Below are 19746 nucleotides of genomic sequence, written 5' to 3'. Positions count from 1 at the left end.
GCTACTTGGGTTCCTTTATACCAACAGTAATATGCCTGCACTGTTTTTTTTTCCCTTCCTTTTTAGTCCTACTGGTGTGTGCATGCATATTTATTTAAAGAGCTTCTGTAATCTGTTCCCTGGGGACAAATAAAATTATACATATATAGTGTTCTAGGAAAATCAAGTTAGTAAATTTGGACTGGGAAAAATGTAAGTAACGTTTTATAATTGGGGATGAAACTTTGAACTCTGGGCCATTTTGGTGTATCCAACAATTAAAACAATGAAAGCATAGGGATTCTACAACCCCCAAGAAATTCAAGGTCCAGGCCAGGGTCAGCAAGATGAAGATTATTCTGCCTCCAAAAAGGCACACACGACTAATGTTTTGCTTTGTCACTTGCAGCAGTCAGTCAGGGGGAAGTAGCAAGTAAAGCTGTCAGCAGTCCTGCTTATGCTTCACAACAGTTCCCCATATCTTACTACACAGGTGGCAAAGGCCACTTCTCTACAAAACGGTGTGTTTGAAAAGATGTGACACTCATCATATTCTTCAGACTTGATCCCCTGCGATTATCACCAGCTCCCCAATCTGAACGGCTACCTCTATGGGACATGCTATGTCAATTCTGAGAAAGACAAAGTGTTTGATTTGAAAGGCAAAACAAAAACTTATTTTAAAAATAAAATGTATTAATGTTTGCAGCGATTACATCAAAAATAAAGCTTATTTGGTTTTACTAGTATTTTTCAGTAGGAGAGGCTTAAAACTTAATCACTTCTCATATGTATTTAAAAAAAAATCATTTATATTTTAAAATACAGCGAGTAGCATTGTTCACGTTTCCATTTTTATAATACTGTAAATAAAGAGTAAAATTAAATCAGAATATTGCATGCATGAAGACAGCCATTAACATTATCAAGTGAATTTATTAGCTTTTATTTAAACTGTCCCAGAAGTCCATCCTTCCAATTTTTTTTAAAAAGTCATCAGGGTTTCTGCTTGAGCTACATGCCTCTGTAGTTTGTTCCAGATTCCCACAACCTTTTTGAAAAGTAGTTTCCATATTTAATTAACTTCCCTTTAATTAATTTTCATTGGTTTCCGAGTATGAGGATTCCTTTACGCATTTAGCTATCCATGGCACCTTCTCCATTCAAGACTGAAGACAATTTTCAGTTTCAGTAACCAGTTTGAGCAGTCTAGAGTTGCACTTTGGTTTTTACTGTACTGCTTTATAAGATGGCAACCAAAACTACACATACTACTCCAGGTTTTTAACACTTTTAAACTAAAAAGCTTGTGTATTGTCTAGAGCAGTGTTTCCCAACCTTTTTTGAGCCATGGCACACATTTTACTTTAGAAAAATCCCATGGCGCACCACCAAACAAAAATGTCACAAAAAGTATATGTAATGAAATATAAATGATCTTCTAGTTTTCAATTTACTCACAATTTAAAAGTTTAGTTGAACACTCTGCAGTGGGCTGGCGCCCCGTCCGGGGTTTGTTTCCTGCCTTGCGTCCTATGTTGGCTGGGATTGGCTCCAGCAGACCCCTCCTTGATCCTGTAGTTAGGATATAGCGGGTTGGATAATGGATGGATGGACAGTTGAACACAATGCTGATATACACGCAGGAATTGAAGAAAGACACACACGAAGATCTTCAACAGCTCTGAGTCTCTCTTTTTTTAGTTTTTATAGCAGTCATGCTTGAAAAGCCAAGCTTGCATAGGTAGGTTGTGGAAAATGGGAGCAGGGCTGAAATAGCTCTGCTTGCCAAAATGGGGAACTTCTTGGCAGCAGTCAGCCAAAAACTGTCCAAAGGTAGATCAGCAAAGCTCAGCTTTAAACCACGATTTTCTCTCAGTACAGTTATTTTCTCCTGCAAAGTCATGTCCTTTCCAACTGCGGTTGAGCTATATGGGTTCCTAACCCAGTCAAGGCAATCAGTGGAAACTGAAGGGAAATAAAATGACAACTTCTGTTCAAGAGTTTTCAAATGCTTAACTATTGTCTCACACAGCACAGCAATGTTGATACCTTGCCATTTCTTGGTGTGTGGGAACATGTCAAGGCTGGCACTTTCCACATGTTGTTTGCCAGAGCGGCACCGTTGAACGAAATCCATTTATTTTATCTGCACTTGTGAGCAGGTTTTCTTTTTTTGGCCTTGCATCCATGTGTTCAGGTCATTCAAATGTTGAAATATATCCACCAGATATGCCAGTCTTGCACACCAGCGTCATCACACCTCTCAATTGTCAAAAACACTTTTAGTTCCTCCGACAGCTCATACACACGGGCTAAAACTTTGCCACGGGACAACCACCGGACCACCATATGCAGCAATAGCACTTTATGCTCCGCTCCCATTTTCTCTCACACAATGATGCAAACATGCAACTTTTTTTACAAAGTTTATCATGCACACAACATCGTCCAATACAGGAGTTTTCCCCACTTAAGTCCTCATTGTTCAAGGTACTTTGATACAACTCGAAAAATGTCCTCTCCTGTTGTTCTTTCTGGCAATTCCTTGCAAAACAGGAAGTTTTCTCTGATGGTGTGTCTACAAAGCACACATTTGCCAAAAGTTGTGATGTCCACTGATATCCGTAGATTCATTGAATTGAAATGCTAATTTTCCCCGGATGTGCAACTTTTCCAAAATGATCCTTTCAGTGTCTGCAGACATGTCATCAATACGTCTGGCAATTGTATTATTTGAGAGAGGGACTTGGGATATTTCTTTAAGAGCGCTAGGGCTGAGCATCTCATTTACAATGATTTTGCAGGCAGGTAGTATTAATGTCTCTGCCACCATGTTTAGCTGTTTTGATTTGGCAATGACTTCAGCAACTTGGTAGCCAGCTTTGAGAGCTCTCTCATTCGTCTTTGTGGTTTTCCTCACTAAAGCTGCCTGTTTCTTAGTCTGTTCATGAAGTTGAATAAAATAGTCTGTGTTCTTGTTTTGAAGTGACAGGTGTTTTGTTTGGAGATGGTGTTTAAGTTTGCTAGGAACCATGGTACTGTTGGACAGCTTTTCCCCCACATACCAAGCACAACGGAATCGGCTCGGTTGGTTCCCTGGTAAAAGTAAATCCAAAGGAAAGGTAACTTTCATTGTATTGTCTTGAGCTCACTCTTTTTGCTTTCTTCTGATCACTACTCATACTAGGGCCTTCATCTGGGTCACAATTTTCTCCAGAACCCAGTTTGGATTGTGTACTTTTTCTTTTCAGATATTTATCCATCGGTATCACTGCTGTTACAGCCGAAGCATCACTAATTCTTTTGTTTGAATGGCAACATGTAGATACACAGATTAATTAGCCATCTGCTGGCACCTAGTGGAAGAATATTTAATTGTTCTGCCTGTCACTATTGCATAGACGAACGAAGACAAACTATTTGCAGTAAATAAATAATAATTTTCAGACCAATTAAGTGAAATTGGATAATTTTCCACGGTACACCTGATGATCTCTCACGGCACACTAATGTGCCACAGCACAGTGGTTGGGAATCACTGGTCTAGAGGATGTTAATGTTGTCCCAACAAACACCCACAAAATTCTTTTTCAGAAATATTTTTTGTCAGCCATGATCATCACATACTTACAATAAACATTCCTATACCTGCAAGTGGCAAAAACTGCTTTTTCCAGATATTGGTCCATTTTTGCATTCTGCATTACAGGTCTTTCTGAAATGTCCTTGCAGTCTCAAATATTTATCTACTTTGGGTTAACCTGTAAATTTTATAAACTTAAAACAAGCAAATCTATTCCAATCATAAAGTGTAAATTACTGAAACTGCCTAAAGTGCTTCCTTTCTATTACCCTTTTTTTAATGTTTATATACATTATCTCAAATAATATTTGCTTGGATACAACTACTCCAGTAGCATACCCAAAACCATGTTTGACAAAATAATCCCTATGTTAACCAGTGCTAATTGACATTTTGAATATTAATAAGCCTTTAAAAGATTTTTACCTTTTTCCACACTTGTGTGTATTTATCAGCACACAAATTTATGGTTCCAGATTTTCAGCTTTTAGACCTTCAGTTTACTACTGATGGGGCTTTATTATATCCACACAATGAAAACAAGAGTCAGCAAAAAAAATTTGTCCCATATACAAGTATTATGAATTACGTTAAGCAGCAGTAATTTAACTTCAAAAAATGCACACTTTAACATGATAGGGAGTTTAGTTTTGAGCGCATATAATCTGTCCATCCTTTAGTGTAGTAGACTCCATCATTCCAAATCAAGAGTCCTAGGGACGCTGGCAACAGTATTAAACATAAGGCTTGAACTAACCCTGGGCAAGGCACCATCGTGTCACAAAGCCTACTTGTACCCACTCAAACTGGGTCTCACAAGTCAACCTAACATGCAAGTCTTTCAAATGACAGGGGAAAAAAAAAACACACACACACAAACAGAGGATTCTGAGAAAAACCTCATATGGAAAATGTGTAAACTACACATAGATGGTGTACAACTGGGGTCTCAATCCAGTCTCTTGAAGCTGAGAGGCAGCAGCACTTACCGCTGTGCTTTAAATAAAACAACCGCTTCTCCACTTATCAGATACGCAAGCAAATGAGCAACATTAACACATCAGTCAACAACCACAAAACTGCAAGGGTCCCTTTTCCATTTTGAAGTTCTAGCACTTACTTGTTCATCTCTTCAGAGTTTTCAGCTGCGAAATAAAATGTTCTTATCTGTGGATGGCTGGCCTTGATAGCACTAGAGGAACAAAAAAATGTAAAATTAGAAAAGGCTTGCTTTGCTTGCAGCACTATAAAACATTTTAAAAGAAAAATTCCACCATTACAAATATCTATTTTTAAACAATTATAAGACCTTTCATGTTTATAAGTACCAGAGTGTAGATTATTAAATTCTTCCAAATGAAAATAGTTCTTAGCCATACGGTGTCCAACAAAATTAAGTTCCACCCATCTAATTTTACTTTTATTGGAAAGTGAAACTTAAGGACCGTTTTATACACAGGCCTTTAACCACATATGATCTATCATTTTGGTTTGGACACAGTCAACTCAGAATCAAACCAATTCAGTGCACTAGAAATGGTACTTTTGACACTACAGCTGTGGGGAAGCCACAATGACAGAAGAGGCAATTCTCAAAGTGAGCTCTTGTGAAACAAAAGTTTTGTTTTTCTTACAACTAATTTCAGAATTAGGGCCAAGTTATAATATTAATTAGTTGCTATATATAGGCTTGGTCTGTACTTAAATATATTAATAAAATGTAATCTATTTATATATTTAACAAGTTTAACTTGTTATTTTTTGGGTTGACTCTTTATTTCCCACTACTGTAATAATGGATGATCAGCCGTCAAGTAGTTTTCCTTTACCAAACAGAATATGCTAATAAATATCCTGTTTTGAGCTGAAGGTGGGCGCTTCCTAGCAAAACTTTGCGTGGTTTCCAAGCATATGACTCTGACATAGGCCAGTAGGCAGTACTAGCAGGTTTACAGTAAAATGAGAAATTTTAATAAGCATCTGCTGTTATAATGGACTTGCACTCTAATCACTCAGTAATTATCAACATATTAATTTACATGTTGAGTTCAATGCCAGTACAGGCAAGTACACAATTTATATTCTTATTCCATATATGACTGGGCCCTTGCTATATACCATAACTCAGGTAATGATAAGTACCTATTTTAGGGAGGTAATTATACTTTAAGTACAGTATATTGTATTAGGAAACAATGTAAAATGTCTGTACACTTTTCTTCAGGGATAAATTCATTCTTGATCTAGCTTTGTCCTGTGCAGAACTGTGCCTGATTCAATGGCTCTAAATAATAGCTCTATCCTGAAAAAGGTTTTTCTTGTTGGCATACAGGTTGAAAGCACTCAGTTTCTCTGCCAGAGCAGTGGAAAGTGATCAACTACTATGGGTCTCCATTTTTAACCTAATCCTTAAAATGTTCTAGCGCTCTCTATAAAAATTCTTTACATTTGAGCCACCATGACTGCTAACTGTTCAAAGCAATAGCAAAACAAAATACACGTTTCTTCTAAATATTAACACATTTCTGAATTGGAAAAAACGCACACCACCACCACGGTATGGAATAGTCCGTATAGTATTTCCATGTAAATGAGTTTCCTGGGAAATCACTAAACAAAAGACTATACAACATAATAAAACTGATTGTAGTGCATAATACACAATCAAGAACATTAACTTATATAATGTTTATTATGTACACAAATGAATGTAAAGTAAAATGAACAGGTAATTGAATCATGTAAACAACTTTACTTCATTTAACCCATTGTGTTTAGTTTCAAATTAAACAAGCTACACAGATAAACTGATTGTTACAGGGGTGGCATAATGCCTCTGCTCTCAACCACCTTTACAGAACTAGGTGTATGGATGTGTGTATGTTTGTGTTTCTCTCCATAAAATATAGTCTCGTAGGGCAAATCACCTGTCAGCTATCTGCACTTCTAAACTTTTGTGTTTTTGTGTATGCATACACTTATAAATTTTCCAATGTTTGGCCATTGAGGCATTTTCTTTAAATAAAAATATCTGTTTGACAGGGTCCCACACATTGAAAATATTGTAACAACCAAGACACAGACACAAACTCAACATGATAGAATTGTTGCAGGACTGTCACAGCTGCTGGAAAAACTTCAGGGAGAGGTGTGCATGTGGGTCTCTCTCGCCCAAAAAAAATGATGAAGACAGACTGCAGAGATGAGCAACCAAGGGTCATCCACAGACAAGAGGTGTGCTGCTTAGCAGGGAAAGAAAAGGATGACTCCAAAGGATTGTCTGGCAATGGGTTAGACACCGAGGTATGTGCCATCGCTCGGCACAACAAACTAGGTAATAAATGGTTTGTTGTTCCGTTATCACCTCGCTAACTATGAAAGCACCACAGGTTTTCCATTCATCCGTATTCCTAGGCAAGGTACTGACTGTATGCTGGGGGGGCAAGGTGGGTAACTGAAAACTTCGCCCACCATTGATGGAGGGCAGACATGTGTCTGACCACGGAGAACCCTGGGAGTTATAGGACACCTCCAGAATCCAATCTGGGTTGTAGTCAGCCTTTGAAGGCCTTTGAGCAACTGCCTCATACGATTCCAAGCTACTTAATGATGGAGAACAAGATATATGTCTGGAACTTGGCACTAAATTGATGCCCCTAAGCCAGACCAGTCATGTAAAAAGGCTACCTAGACAAACTCCCAGGATGACCTTTGCTGCATGACAGAGTATACACAGATGCTGGCTAATTTTAAGGGAACAGCAGAACAACTCAAGCCCGTCTTGTGATCTATGCAAAAGGAAATCTAATGGACTTGGGCTTGTTGGTCTGCCAGACTGGACAGTTCCTCAAGATGTTCAAGTGGCACCATAAAGTGGAAACGCTAATCCAGCCAATTCCAATTCATCTTGAGACCTTGCAAACCCTAATGTGCACCATAGAAGCAATGAAGGCAACCGCCGCTATTGAAAGTGGTAACTGTCTACTTGCTAAGGCTGGGAATGGAAGTCCTACTAAAAAGTGATTTGGCTGTACATGTAAGCATAACCTGCGCAGGAAAGCATAAAATACAAACCAAGAGGTTACTCATGACTGCAACCAAAGCTGGTTAGACGACAACACAAATTATAGAGGTTAGAATGGGGACAGAAGGATACAGGGACAGGGAGTGGCAGGTTTAGCATCTTAGCATGGATGGTTGCAGTTCCATACACTGTGGGAGTATCCTGGTCAGGATGGCTAGGGTTACCTTTCCTGGTTGACTGCCTCCTATACTTCTTTTGCTTTGCCCTTCGAATATTTGATTATGTATCTCTAAACTAAACTACTCATGCAAAAATGTTGCAAATTAATAGACCTGGTCCCATTACAAAAATGGCGCAGCCTGCAAAAATCCAGGTTAAATTAAATAATTTCTAAGACACTGTTGGACATAGGTCAAGTGTCATTTGAAGGATATGGGAATAAGTACAAACATGATGAAATCAGTTTGATAAAGAGAACTTAAAGAAAAAAAACCAAACTGGCCTATCGTTGTACATAGGTCTTGGGTTGAGGGTGGATATTTTGGGAACTACTTGTTCTAAAATGTTCTCTCTTTGCTAGGATATAGTCAGTCATCTAGGAGCTTTACACAACACAAAAATTACAATCTTCATCAGAGAACTGTAACATATATGAAAATAAATTTTGATTTTCCACAGACACATAGACTGTAGTGATGCGTTTGAGCAGTCTATGGCAGTGTGTAGGTTTTAAATAAAAGCAGTGCGCTTGGGCTTAGGGGGTTATAGGTGTGCGCAGTAGTGTAGCCAAGCAGTCTTGGATTGTTGATGAGGAAACCGAAACCTAGCGGGTTTCCACATTAGTGCTCTAGGGAGTGTTATCAAGTCACCTAAATTCACAGTAGTACAAAAAAGGAGCCTGAGCAGTATAGATGAGAAAAACAAAGATTATGAGGTTAAAAAGAAAGGAAGAAAAAAAAGCCTGGGGTGGCAGGGTGAAGGCCAGGGCTAAGGGATGAGACCCCCGGGTAGAGTGAGCAGACCATGTTAAGGGGGTAGGGTCACTCATACTGAGCATCCAGAATAGCGGGTGCAATCAACTGCTCTGAGAGATTCCTGTGGACACCAAGGATCGGTGGCAGGAGAAGAATGCCAAGGAATGGCAGGGACCCTGGGTCCCAGATTCAACGGGAGTATGGCTGTTGCAGGCAACCCAGGCATGACAATGCCATGATAAAATAAGAGCTTTCAATGTTATGAACTTTCATAGTATTAGTATTATCTGAGCTTAACTTGATACTGAAAGTTTGACCTCAACACCAAACCTCCAATTACGTGGAATTAGATCAATCAGAAGCAAGCCTGGCCCTTTTGAATTCTGAAACTGGTTGGAATAAAATTTGTTGCCATAGTTGTACTCCAGAACTAAAACTTTCTGGTCTAGACTACACAAAATGCCACTATGTTTAGTATTATCTTTAAATTTAACTAGCTTGTTATTTATAATTTATAATCAAGATCTATACTAATATAACAAAAGGCAAAGCCCTCACTCACTCACTCATCACTAATTCTCCAACTTCCCGTGTAGGTGGAAGGCTGAAATTTGGCAGGCTCATTCCTTACAGCTTACTTACAAAAGTTAGGCAGGTTTCATTTCGAAATTCTAAGCGTAATGGTCATAACTGGAACCTCTTTTTTGTCCATATACTGTAATGGAGGAGGCGGAGTCGCGTATCGCGTCATCACGCCTCCTACGTAATCACGTGAACTGAAAACAAGGAAGAGGCCCAAAGAGCGCTGAAGAAAACATTCATTACACAATTGAGAAGGCACAAGAGAGCGGCTCACGTGAACTGACTGAATGCAGCACGAGTGATCACTTCGATACTGCGGAAACAAAGCACGGTGTAAAACGTAAGTTTACATTAAGTTTATAGAAATGCTACCGCTGCCGTTTGCAATACCATATTCGCGAGATACAAGTTTAATGAGAAACGCTCCCGCTGCCATTTGCAATACCATATTCGCGAGATACAAGTTTAATGAGAAGACACGAGGTATAAACGAGACTTTGGATGACTTTGTAACGGATTAAAAATTGCTGTAGCGAGAAACTTTTAAGTGCCGGGTCTTAGCTAACATTAAATAAAGCCGTGGACATCGCAACATCACACAAGACAGCGGCTCACGTGAACTGACTGAACGCAGCACTGTCGGAAACAAAGCACCATGTAAGCCTAAAGTTTAAATTAATCTAACTATCTATATTATATATATATATATCTCTCTCTATCTAACTATCTATATATATATATATATATATATATATATATATATATATATATATATATACACATCCCCATGCTTTGCAGCGGCGAAGTACTGCTTTTAAATTTTTATTAAGAAGAAAAGAAAACCTTTTAAAATTGAGGTAAAATCTACCAATAACAATTTGTTAAGGATCTGTTTTTTTGTGAAGCTGACTTCACACAGCCTCTCCGCTGTTTTATAAACGAACGTCATATAAGGTCTTCCTTTTTCGTTGCTTTGCCAACGGAAACAGCCTTTTTATTTAATCCTGTTTTTACGATTGTTCTGTTTGTATATCATGTTGTCAGTTCAGCACTCCAGTTGTAATATGACCAAGCTGTGCAAGCACACTCTTGAGAATGCAACGTATACTTGTACAGGAGAAAAGCAATCTTGCTTGAAATCAATGGCAACCTTTTGTAGGTCTATGAACTTAATTTAAACTTTAGGTTTACACGGTGCTTTCTTTCCGAAGTACCTGCACTCATGAATATGTCTGTATGCGTCAGTCGCTCAAATCCCCACGGTTCGCACCGGTGAAGTTCTGCTTTTAAATTTTTATTAAGAAGAAAAGAAAACCTTTTAAAATTGAGGTAAAATATACCAATAACAGTTTGTTAAGGATCTGTTTTTTTTGTGAAGCTGCCTTCACTCGAGTGATCACTTCGAGCTTTAAGCCTGAGAAATCACCCCGTAAATGCACACGTTTAATTGCACATCTGTTAATATGTATGCTTACAAAGTATTAAAAGACACTCAACAATTACACAGTATTAAAAGACACTCAACAATTAATGTCATTTACCTTCGTTCCCGTGTTTGACTCGTGCTGTAAATCTCTTCCTTGTTTTCACTTCACGTGATTACGTAGGAGGCGTAATACATGATGACGCGATATGTGACTCCGCCTCCTCCATTAGAGTATATGGACAAAAAACAGGTTCCAGTTATGACCATTACGCATAGAATTTCGAAATGAAACCTGCCTAACTTTTGTAAGTAAGCTGTAAGGAATGAGCCTGCCAAATTTCAGCCTTCTACCTACACGGGAAGTTGGAGAATTAGTGATGAGTGAGTCAGTCAGGGCTTTGCCTTTTATTAGTATAGATATATATATATATATATATATATATATATAGATATGTGTATATGTAGATATGTATATATATGTATATATGTTTATGTATATATATGTTTACATAACCTCTTTAACACACTACTTCTCCACTGCGAAGCGCGGGTATTTTGCTAGTCATTTATATGTACTAAAAAGAGCAGTATCTATAACACTGAGCATTGAGACACACCACTTTAACATTAATTTAGAAACCTTCTCTCTCACTATAAACCTTTGCTTTCTATGTTTGAGCCAATTTAGACCTGTGACCTCCCAGATGTTATAGCTTGATCACTAACCTCTCATATGACAACTTATCAAACCCTGTCTGAAAAAATAAAATGTACATTGTGGCATATTGAATAAATATGCAAGATTTTCACTGTACTCTGTGCTGATGATAATAAACCATCCTATATAAATTCATTTATTCTTTTATTTGAGCATATTAGTTAAACATGATCTCTATGTAAAGTCATGTTGATAATTCGGGAATACACCTGTACTTGACAGGTGTTAGTCTTTCCTCTGCATTTATTGGAACAGTCAATTAAATTTACCACATTTGTGATACTAAACTTTATTGCAAGTGTATACTAAGGAAGCACAGGCTATTGTTCTAAGCAAGCAGACAATACAACAATGTGGACCAGGGTCTTCATGCATCTGTGTTCACAGATAATCACATGATATGATCAATGCTGGATATGTCCAATAAGACCCTGGCATGGAAGGAGAGTTTTAAAGAGCACGTGTTCATATTACACCTGAGACAGTGCACAGTGCCAGATTTATCAATTTTTAAAAGGCAGACTTTCAACTAAGGAATAAGTACAAAACTTTATAACAACTTGGCAACTGTGACATTTGACCAGTAATAATTTCGGTCTGCTGCTGCATGGAAAAAGGCCTTCATTAGCTTAAAAGCTAATTTTATAGCTACTAGCCATTGTGTTTGCTTTCCTTTCCATTCCTATACATAAAACTTTTTTTTTTTAATTTCCTGACAACCTTATCAATTTAAATTTGCTTAGGCTAGGTGGGTGTTACACAAAACTAGACTTTCTTCTTAACAGAAAAAAACTTGCTAAATCACTGGGAATATATTTAAAAAAAAAGTTTTATTTTGCGAGGCACAGTGGTTAGTGCTGCTGTCTCATGCACCCAGCAGTTTACACGTTGTCCCATTTTCTGCATGGTTTTGATGACCATGCCTCAGAGAGGCAAGTTTGGACAGTTGTCCCACTGTGGGATGATTCTGTGATGGACTAGCATACCATCCATAGATGTTTCCCACCTTGCAACCAGTGCTGCAATCCTGATTTGGATTAAACAAGTTTGATTTTGTGAGGGATGAAGAAAATGAAGTACTCAAAGTAGCAGTGTTTCAGCATATCCTATATGTGCTTGCGTACTCAACTTGTAAATGGGTCGAGTCTCATGGAATTTGAGAAGAGTTGTCTTGCTATGCACTGTCTTTCAATTTTGTAACCTGTGATTGACATGCATATACCTCAAAGATCAAAACAGACTAATGGTTTTTCATCTCTATTTCTAAAGTTCATGACATCCTTTTAGCTGTGCCTAAGCATCCCCCAGCAAGTCTTTTAAATAGGCCTGTGAATAACCACTTTCACAGGAAATAAGCTAATCTGCCTCCTTCCTCATCCTTTGTAGTACTTATACTCACACTTGTACTATTAAAGGGTTTGCTTAGAAGTGCACCTTTTAATTAAACTTTGTCTGAAAGAATTGCTGCAAATACTGGCTTCATATAACTGTCATACTGGATTACACTGGCCAACAAGCATTTCGCTACTGGGATTCTTCCACCTGTACTTAAACAAAGTTCACTTGCTGACTCCAAATCTGAAAACCGTTTTCGTCCAACACATCCCATTTTTTAGTTATGATGTTCCAGGTCTTGGACAACTAGGGTGAATGGACAGTAAAGGCGGATAACCATTTTGTTAAAATACCGGTAATTCCACTAAGGATGCCACTGAGATAAATGAATTTGCCACATGTTACTAACAGTTGTGAGATGTTTACCTTGTCATTATTAAAATTTTATTTAAGATTTCAGTCTTATGACTAAAGCATAATGACACAACTCAGACAGGACGCTGCAGTAGATAGTCAGTTTTACTGTGCATTTCAGGATATTTTGTTCTTTAGATTCACCATTACTTTGAAAACTGTTGTTAAAAAAAAGTGTTTTTGCCGATTTGTTTGTTTGTGGACTTTTAAAACTAATTTCCAGGCATGAGCAGAAGTTGTGTTAGCCACCCTGACAATTTTTGTTATGTCTGCAGACAATTTACTCCACAAAACCAGCGAAAGAATATTTCCGGCAGACTTGAAACTGCATACAAGCATTACTTTGGCTGTAAACTTGGTGACCAAGATAAAGCATGGGCACCTCATGGTGTGCTGCACTATTTGCTATTTAGATTTAACATAGCGGCTGAATGGCAAGTGGAAGAAAATGCCCTTTACTGTAACCATTGTGTGGTGGGAACCAACAACCATCATTCAGATTTTTATTTTTGTACGACAGATATTATTGGTTTGGGGAAAATTTTCATTAAGACAAAGGTGATGGAAAACCGATATCAGGGAAAATATACTCCGAGCATGATGGGAGGCAACTGCTGGCTCTTACAAAGAGAGACAGATGTGTAGTACAAGCACAAAAGCAAGAGCCTCAGACATTTTTGAGCATGCTGACCTTGCCTTTTATATTGAGGTAAATTGACAAACATGTTTTAACGTGTCTCTGGTATCATCTTCTGGTTTGTTTTCAGTCAACCAATTTGCACCGATGTGTCCATCAGGTGACAGACAGAGAAATATCCATTCATTTTGGTTAAAAAAAAAAAAAAACATTTTGATGGTGTCCTCAGAAAATAGAAAAATCACAGGTTTTCAAAATGTCTGGTGTGGCAGAATAGGATTACCAACAAGCCATGGAATGAAATAACTGGTTTCACACACAAATTGGCTTCTAATTAAGAAATTGGTTGGATTTAGAGGTCCTCCATCTTAGCTGGTTGTATGTTGGCTCACTTTGCATCTCATTTCTGTTTAACTGCTAGTTAATAAAGAAAATAAAAAAACCTAACAAGGGGTGGGTCGCGCGGTGGTGCAGTGGTAGTGCTGCTATCTCACAGTAAGGATGTCAGGGTTTGCATCCCACTTCCTCCGTACATGTAGTCTGCATGTTCTCAGTGTGTCTTCATGGGTTTCCTCTGGCTGCTGTGTTTTCCTCCCACTGTCCAAAGGCATGCAAGTTAGGAAAATTGGCAATGCTACATTGCCATTGGTGTGTGTTTTCTGCCCTAAAATGGACTGGCATCCCATTCAGGGTTTGTGCCTACTTTGCACCATATGCTAGCTGGGATTGGCTGAAAAGTCCATGACCCTGGTCTAGATTAAGTGGGTTAGAATATGACATGATATTTAAGAGGTCCAAGTTAATTAAAATTAACCAAAAGCAGTCTGTTCAATTAGCAGAAGTTACTAATGAAGAAAGTGGCTAAAACAAAAACCTGCAGACTCTGTAGCCCTCCAGGGTCTAAGTTTGACACCCCGTGCTCTAGAGGCTATAATAGTTAAATTAATCTTTGCCCAACAGTCCTCACTGCATGAGTAGTTCTTCCCAAATATTTTTTTGTCTAAAATATTGATTTCACAAATATGAATTTAAACATACATTCATTCATTCATTTCAAACCTGCTTCAGAGTCACAGGGGATGGAGGCAGAACTAAGCATAAGTCAGGAGTGAGAATTGGACAGGATGTCAGTCCACTGTGGAGCAGACATACGTTGTATATTTACATTGACAATCTAGACTCTGGATCTGGGGCAGTCAACCATTCTTCTGTTTTGTGACCAGTGAAATTTGCATAATTGACCCATGAAGGAAGGTATGTCAACTTTGTGGCAGTGCGAAATTGCATATGAAACTAATTTTAGCATCAATATCATGAAAATGTATGCTCATTACTATTGAATGTGATGTTATACAGTATTTTACACAACTTATGGAGCAAGATTTGGCTGCCAGAAATTGACAGTGTGGTGTATGTTGGTTAAGGTTGCATAAAAGAATTTCAATGTATGGTCTATATGAAATATACCAACTATGTTTATTGTTGCCTTGTATTTCTAAAAAAGCCAATGGTGTCTCCATCTGCATATCGCTACTGCATTATCAGTACTAAGCAACACTCAGCCTTATGTGCTTTTCACATTGCATTAAGTTCAAGCTTAAGAGAAATACTAAGAAACTGAAAAAAAAATTGCAAATTATGTGATAGAGCTAAGCCACGATGAAACAGAATGAATCAATTTTTTCTTTTTTAACTTATACTTGCTTAAAAGATAATGGACAGAGAACAAATTAGGACAGTGTTTTTGAGTGAGTAAATGTAATGAGTAACCTTTACTGCTTCTAGTTGGCAGACATTTATTCAAGTTCATTTTATGACAAGATTGCTCTAATTTTAGACTCTGATGCTAATACAGAATCATGATTTATATCAATTCTAAGTCTGCTTTGAATGAATCACATTACCAAATACCTTGCTGCCTACTGTAATATGGAGTTCTGCAGCAATCTCTGTGAAACAACCACCTATCAATCCTACCTATCCAGGTCCCATTTGCCGCAGGCGATTTCTGTGGTCCTTGATCCACAATCCCTCATACTGGACCAGCAGAGGGTCACCATTCAGCCTAACAGCATGTGGGAGGAAAGATAGCATACTCCAAGAACCAATATGGACACAGGGACGCCATACAGTACATACGGAATGTGAATCCATAAAACTGGACTAGTGCCGCCTCATGGCCTCAGAGTTCAAAGCGTAAAAACTGGTTTTATTCAGTATTTTTATATCAGTAGTTGCAATTTCTAATTAGGTTTCTTACTTTTGTCACCTTTTTTAAAATGCATTTTTAGCAGTGACAAGTTCAAATATTACTATTTCCCCTGAACTGTGGTTAACTAAACATCTACAAACAACTGAATATTTTCATCTGTAAATGGATTTACAGTTTTGTGATAAACTGTAAAGAGTATGTTCAGATGGGCTCCCACCTCTCAGACTGTCTCTATATCAACACATGTGCCCTTCAAAGTGGTGTCCCCATCCCAATGTGTTTCTTGTACACCAGTGACCGTGGATCCACTGATTCTTCAGTAAAAATCATTAAGTTTGCCATTAATGCCAACATTACTGAACAAATTATTAATGTGAATGAAACAGCACACAGAAAGTGGGTGACTTGTCTGGTCTGGTGCACTATAAATAACCTGGTAGCAAATACCAACACGGTAGAGGAAATGGTAATCAACTTTCACAAACAGCAATTACAAGTCTTCTCACTAGAGTGTAATGATTCTACAGTCAATATGATGGAATCCTGCAATTATTTAGGCATAACTATCACAAACACTCTCAGCTGGGACATTACCACCACTTCCATCACTAAAAAGGCCCAGCAGCATAAGTACTTTTTACTCCAACTAAGTAATTAAATATTTCTCAGCCCATCCTAGTACAATTCTACAAAGCCATAATTGAATGTGTAATCACATTCTCCATTGTTGTCTGGTTTGATACTGCAACGGTCCAATGCAAAAATAAAACTACAGCTTGTTGTGGGCTCTGTTGAGAAAATAATTAACTGTGCTCTTCCATCTATGGCAGAATTGTATGCATGCAGTGTCACAATTACTAACCATGTCAAAAAGATTACCACAAACTCACCTCACTCAGACCATCACTTGTTCCATACACTTCCCTCTGGTAAATGCTTTAGATCCACTAAAACCAACAGACATTTAACAGTTACTTTCCATAGCCCTTCTAAACCAATACTTAAGCATGGAAGACTGGCTTATTTGTGTATTCTTTGATATACTGTATGAAAGTGAGTGAGTGTGTGTGTTGTATATACACACACTATACAAATGCATCTCCTTTAAAACTGCACTACTCTGCAACGGTTTATAATGTATATTTAGCTTATGTCATTCATATTACTTGTATGTGATGTGTTTCTGTATACAAGCATCTTCAAAACTACCTAGTTATATTCCTTTAAATTTCTGATTTAAAAATAAAAAAATTTAAAAAGGTAACTCAGATGTGAGTGAATTCATCTTGTCGAAGTGTTATTACTGAGCAACTTTCATTTTATTTTTTTGCAAGAAGCAGGGAGTAAAATGCACTCAAAACAGGAGAAAAAAGGGTTAGGTCTTGAAAATAGTCTGACTCACAATTTCCATAAACATTAAAGAAATCTAGACCTAGTGATTACATCTCACCAGAATCAGCCAGTGTGAAGTGCTGCCCTCATTCTTACAGAAGTGGATGGGGGTGGTGGTCGCTAATTATGGCTGTAAAGTTATAAGCAAACAAAAGTATTTCATTACGGTGAACCAGGTGGATCACCACTGTGGCCGTTTATTTCCTTTTGAGTAGCCTAGGTTTATTGAGTTTTCTTAATATGCACCTTCATCCATCGAGGATTCGTGAAAGAGAACATGAAACACTGACCACTTTTTTGTGTCCTTAATTCCTGTATTACCCAAGGACAACTATAACATTTAAGCACACCATATCAGACTTTCTCCACTCTTGTCTGCTCCTTTCACAGATGGACCATCATCTAGAAGAACAGTCAGGCATTCTTTATCAGAGAGAATAGCAGTAATCATTTCTGTATATTTTCCCAATTAACTTTTTAGACACTAGAAAACCTAATTTATCCTACTTCGTGACACTGTCCCTCACGTACAGTGGATTTCACTTTCAACCAAACAACAAATCTTTAAATTCGTCATTGGGAAGAAACACTACTCTTCCCTTATAGCAACACAAATTAGACGATCTACAAGTTTCCGACTTAAAGTTTAAATCCAAACAATATATTCAATCTTTTTTCGCTCTTCTGTTATTTCACAGAGTAATAATTTCCATTTGTTTGTGCTAATGTAATCTTTACTAACATTTTTTGAGACTTTCTAATTATAGTACTTTCATTATCTCTAACCTGCTCTGCATGTGTATTGCACCAACATTTTTGAACCTCTTTACGACGTTCTACTTTGTCATTTACTCTTTCTTATTTCCAGCCCTGGGTGTGGTTAAATCTCTTGGCACAAAGTTTCGGGATTTGAAAGTATTTTTTTATATAATAGAGAGATATGCCACAATTTATACACTTTAGTGTTTTCAAATAAATCTAGTAAATATGAATGGCATAATACTAATTCCTGAAAACTGAATTGGTTCACATTTACAATTAAAATAGTGAGGCCAAGAATGAATAAAACTGTACTGAACTGGCACAATGTCCTGCTGAAGACAGTCTCTTGGCCAGATTCTTAATAACTGCAGAATCACCTTTGTCCTGTTTGAAACTTCATCCAGTTGGACAGGATTGAAGTGTTAATTAGATTCCCTTGTACTTCGTGGGTGTGGATGTGAATCACCTTGTGGTACCAAAACAAACATCATGCCATTGAATTTGATGAAAATCAAAACATTTAAACAAATTGTATTTGTCATAAGAATAAGAAGAAACCAGTTGTCTTGATATAATCATCAGGCAGTGTGGCCTAATTGCTAATGATCGTGTTAAAGTCTCTTAACTTGCCTGCATTCCAGATGCAGGAGATATGAAAACAACTAACATGTCTTCATCTAAGCTTCCTTGGATTTGCAAGTACAGCTATACAAGCAATACATCCATACAACCACTACAGGGAGACAGCCAGTGATGAAAACTTGGTAAAGGGATGCCATAGCACTTTAATGTGTGTATGTGTTTCTTGAGGGTGGGGTTAAGTAAAAGAACTACAGTAGAAATAAGGGTGAAAAAAATGAATTAACAGCCTATAGTCAAGATTAGCAATTAAACCTCAGAACTTCCTGCATTTAATATTGCAAAACACCACCCCACCCCCTCCACCCCACCACTGTGCCATGATGACACCAAGTACTTAGATGCCGACCACATTCTTCCCATCTTTGCTTGTGATCTCTCTACTATTCCTCCCACATCACAAAAACATATCCATTAACTTTTCAAATTGGCCGATTGTGGGGTTACATTTCTATCTTGTAACAGATGCTACCAAAATGGGCCGTAGCTCCCTTCAATGGTAACAAGAAAAAAGTAGCACAGATACAGAAAATGAATTAATAGTTCAGAATTTATTTTCTACACACAAGGATACTGCATTGTAAAATCAAGCTTTGTGAGGGACAGGTTCATCTCTAATTCTCATGTCATGGTACCCAAAGTACTAGACAGGACCCAATCTGGAACAAGGTGCTAGTCCATTCTAGAGCACACTCACACTAACACTGGTCAAGTGTTTACTTTTATATGCACGTGTTGGTCTACATGATTAAAGTATTTAGAAGCTTATAACAGCATCAGAACAAGCCCATGAGAGAAGTATATCTGAAATTATGAAGGGCTAAAGACCGATGTTAGAACATGGGGCATAGGTGGAAACAGGTAAGGAGTAAACTAGGGGGAGAAAAAAAAAAAAAAAGTCCAACCCGCTCCATGGGAGACATTTTTATTGAAAGTAAAAACTGGAAACAATATTTCCTGTGGAGATCTCAGATGGTAGAATTAAAATAATAAAAAGGCATATAAAACAGCTCACGGAAAACCTGCAGGTTTTTGGTTTGTTAATTTTACAATCATAAAGTTCCCT

At 37.8% G+C, this 19746-nt stretch overlaps 1 protein-coding gene across 2 annotated transcripts in view; it reads right to left on the bottom strand.

Annotated features, from left to right (window-relative positions):
- ipcef1 (interaction protein for cytohesin exchange factors 1) overlaps positions 1 to 19746 on the bottom strand; it is a 315976-nt gene that overhangs the window by 37948 nt on the left and 258282 nt on the right. For both annotated transcript variants that reach the window (XM_028797427.2, XM_028797428.2), the window contains exon 20: positions 4686 to 4757. In XM_028797427.2, coding sequence (XP_028653260.1) covers positions 4686 to 4757 — 72 coding nt within the window. The remainder of the gene's footprint in view (positions 1 to 4685; positions 4758 to 19746) is intronic.

The sequence above is a fragment of the Erpetoichthys calabaricus genome, chromosome 3, assembly GCF_900747795.2.
Source record: "Erpetoichthys calabaricus chromosome 3, fErpCal1.3, whole genome shotgun sequence".
Classification (NCBI taxonomy): Eukaryota; Metazoa; Chordata; class Cladistia; order Polypteriformes; family Polypteridae; genus Erpetoichthys; species Erpetoichthys calabaricus.
This window is presented reverse-complemented; position numbering and strand designations above follow the sequence as displayed.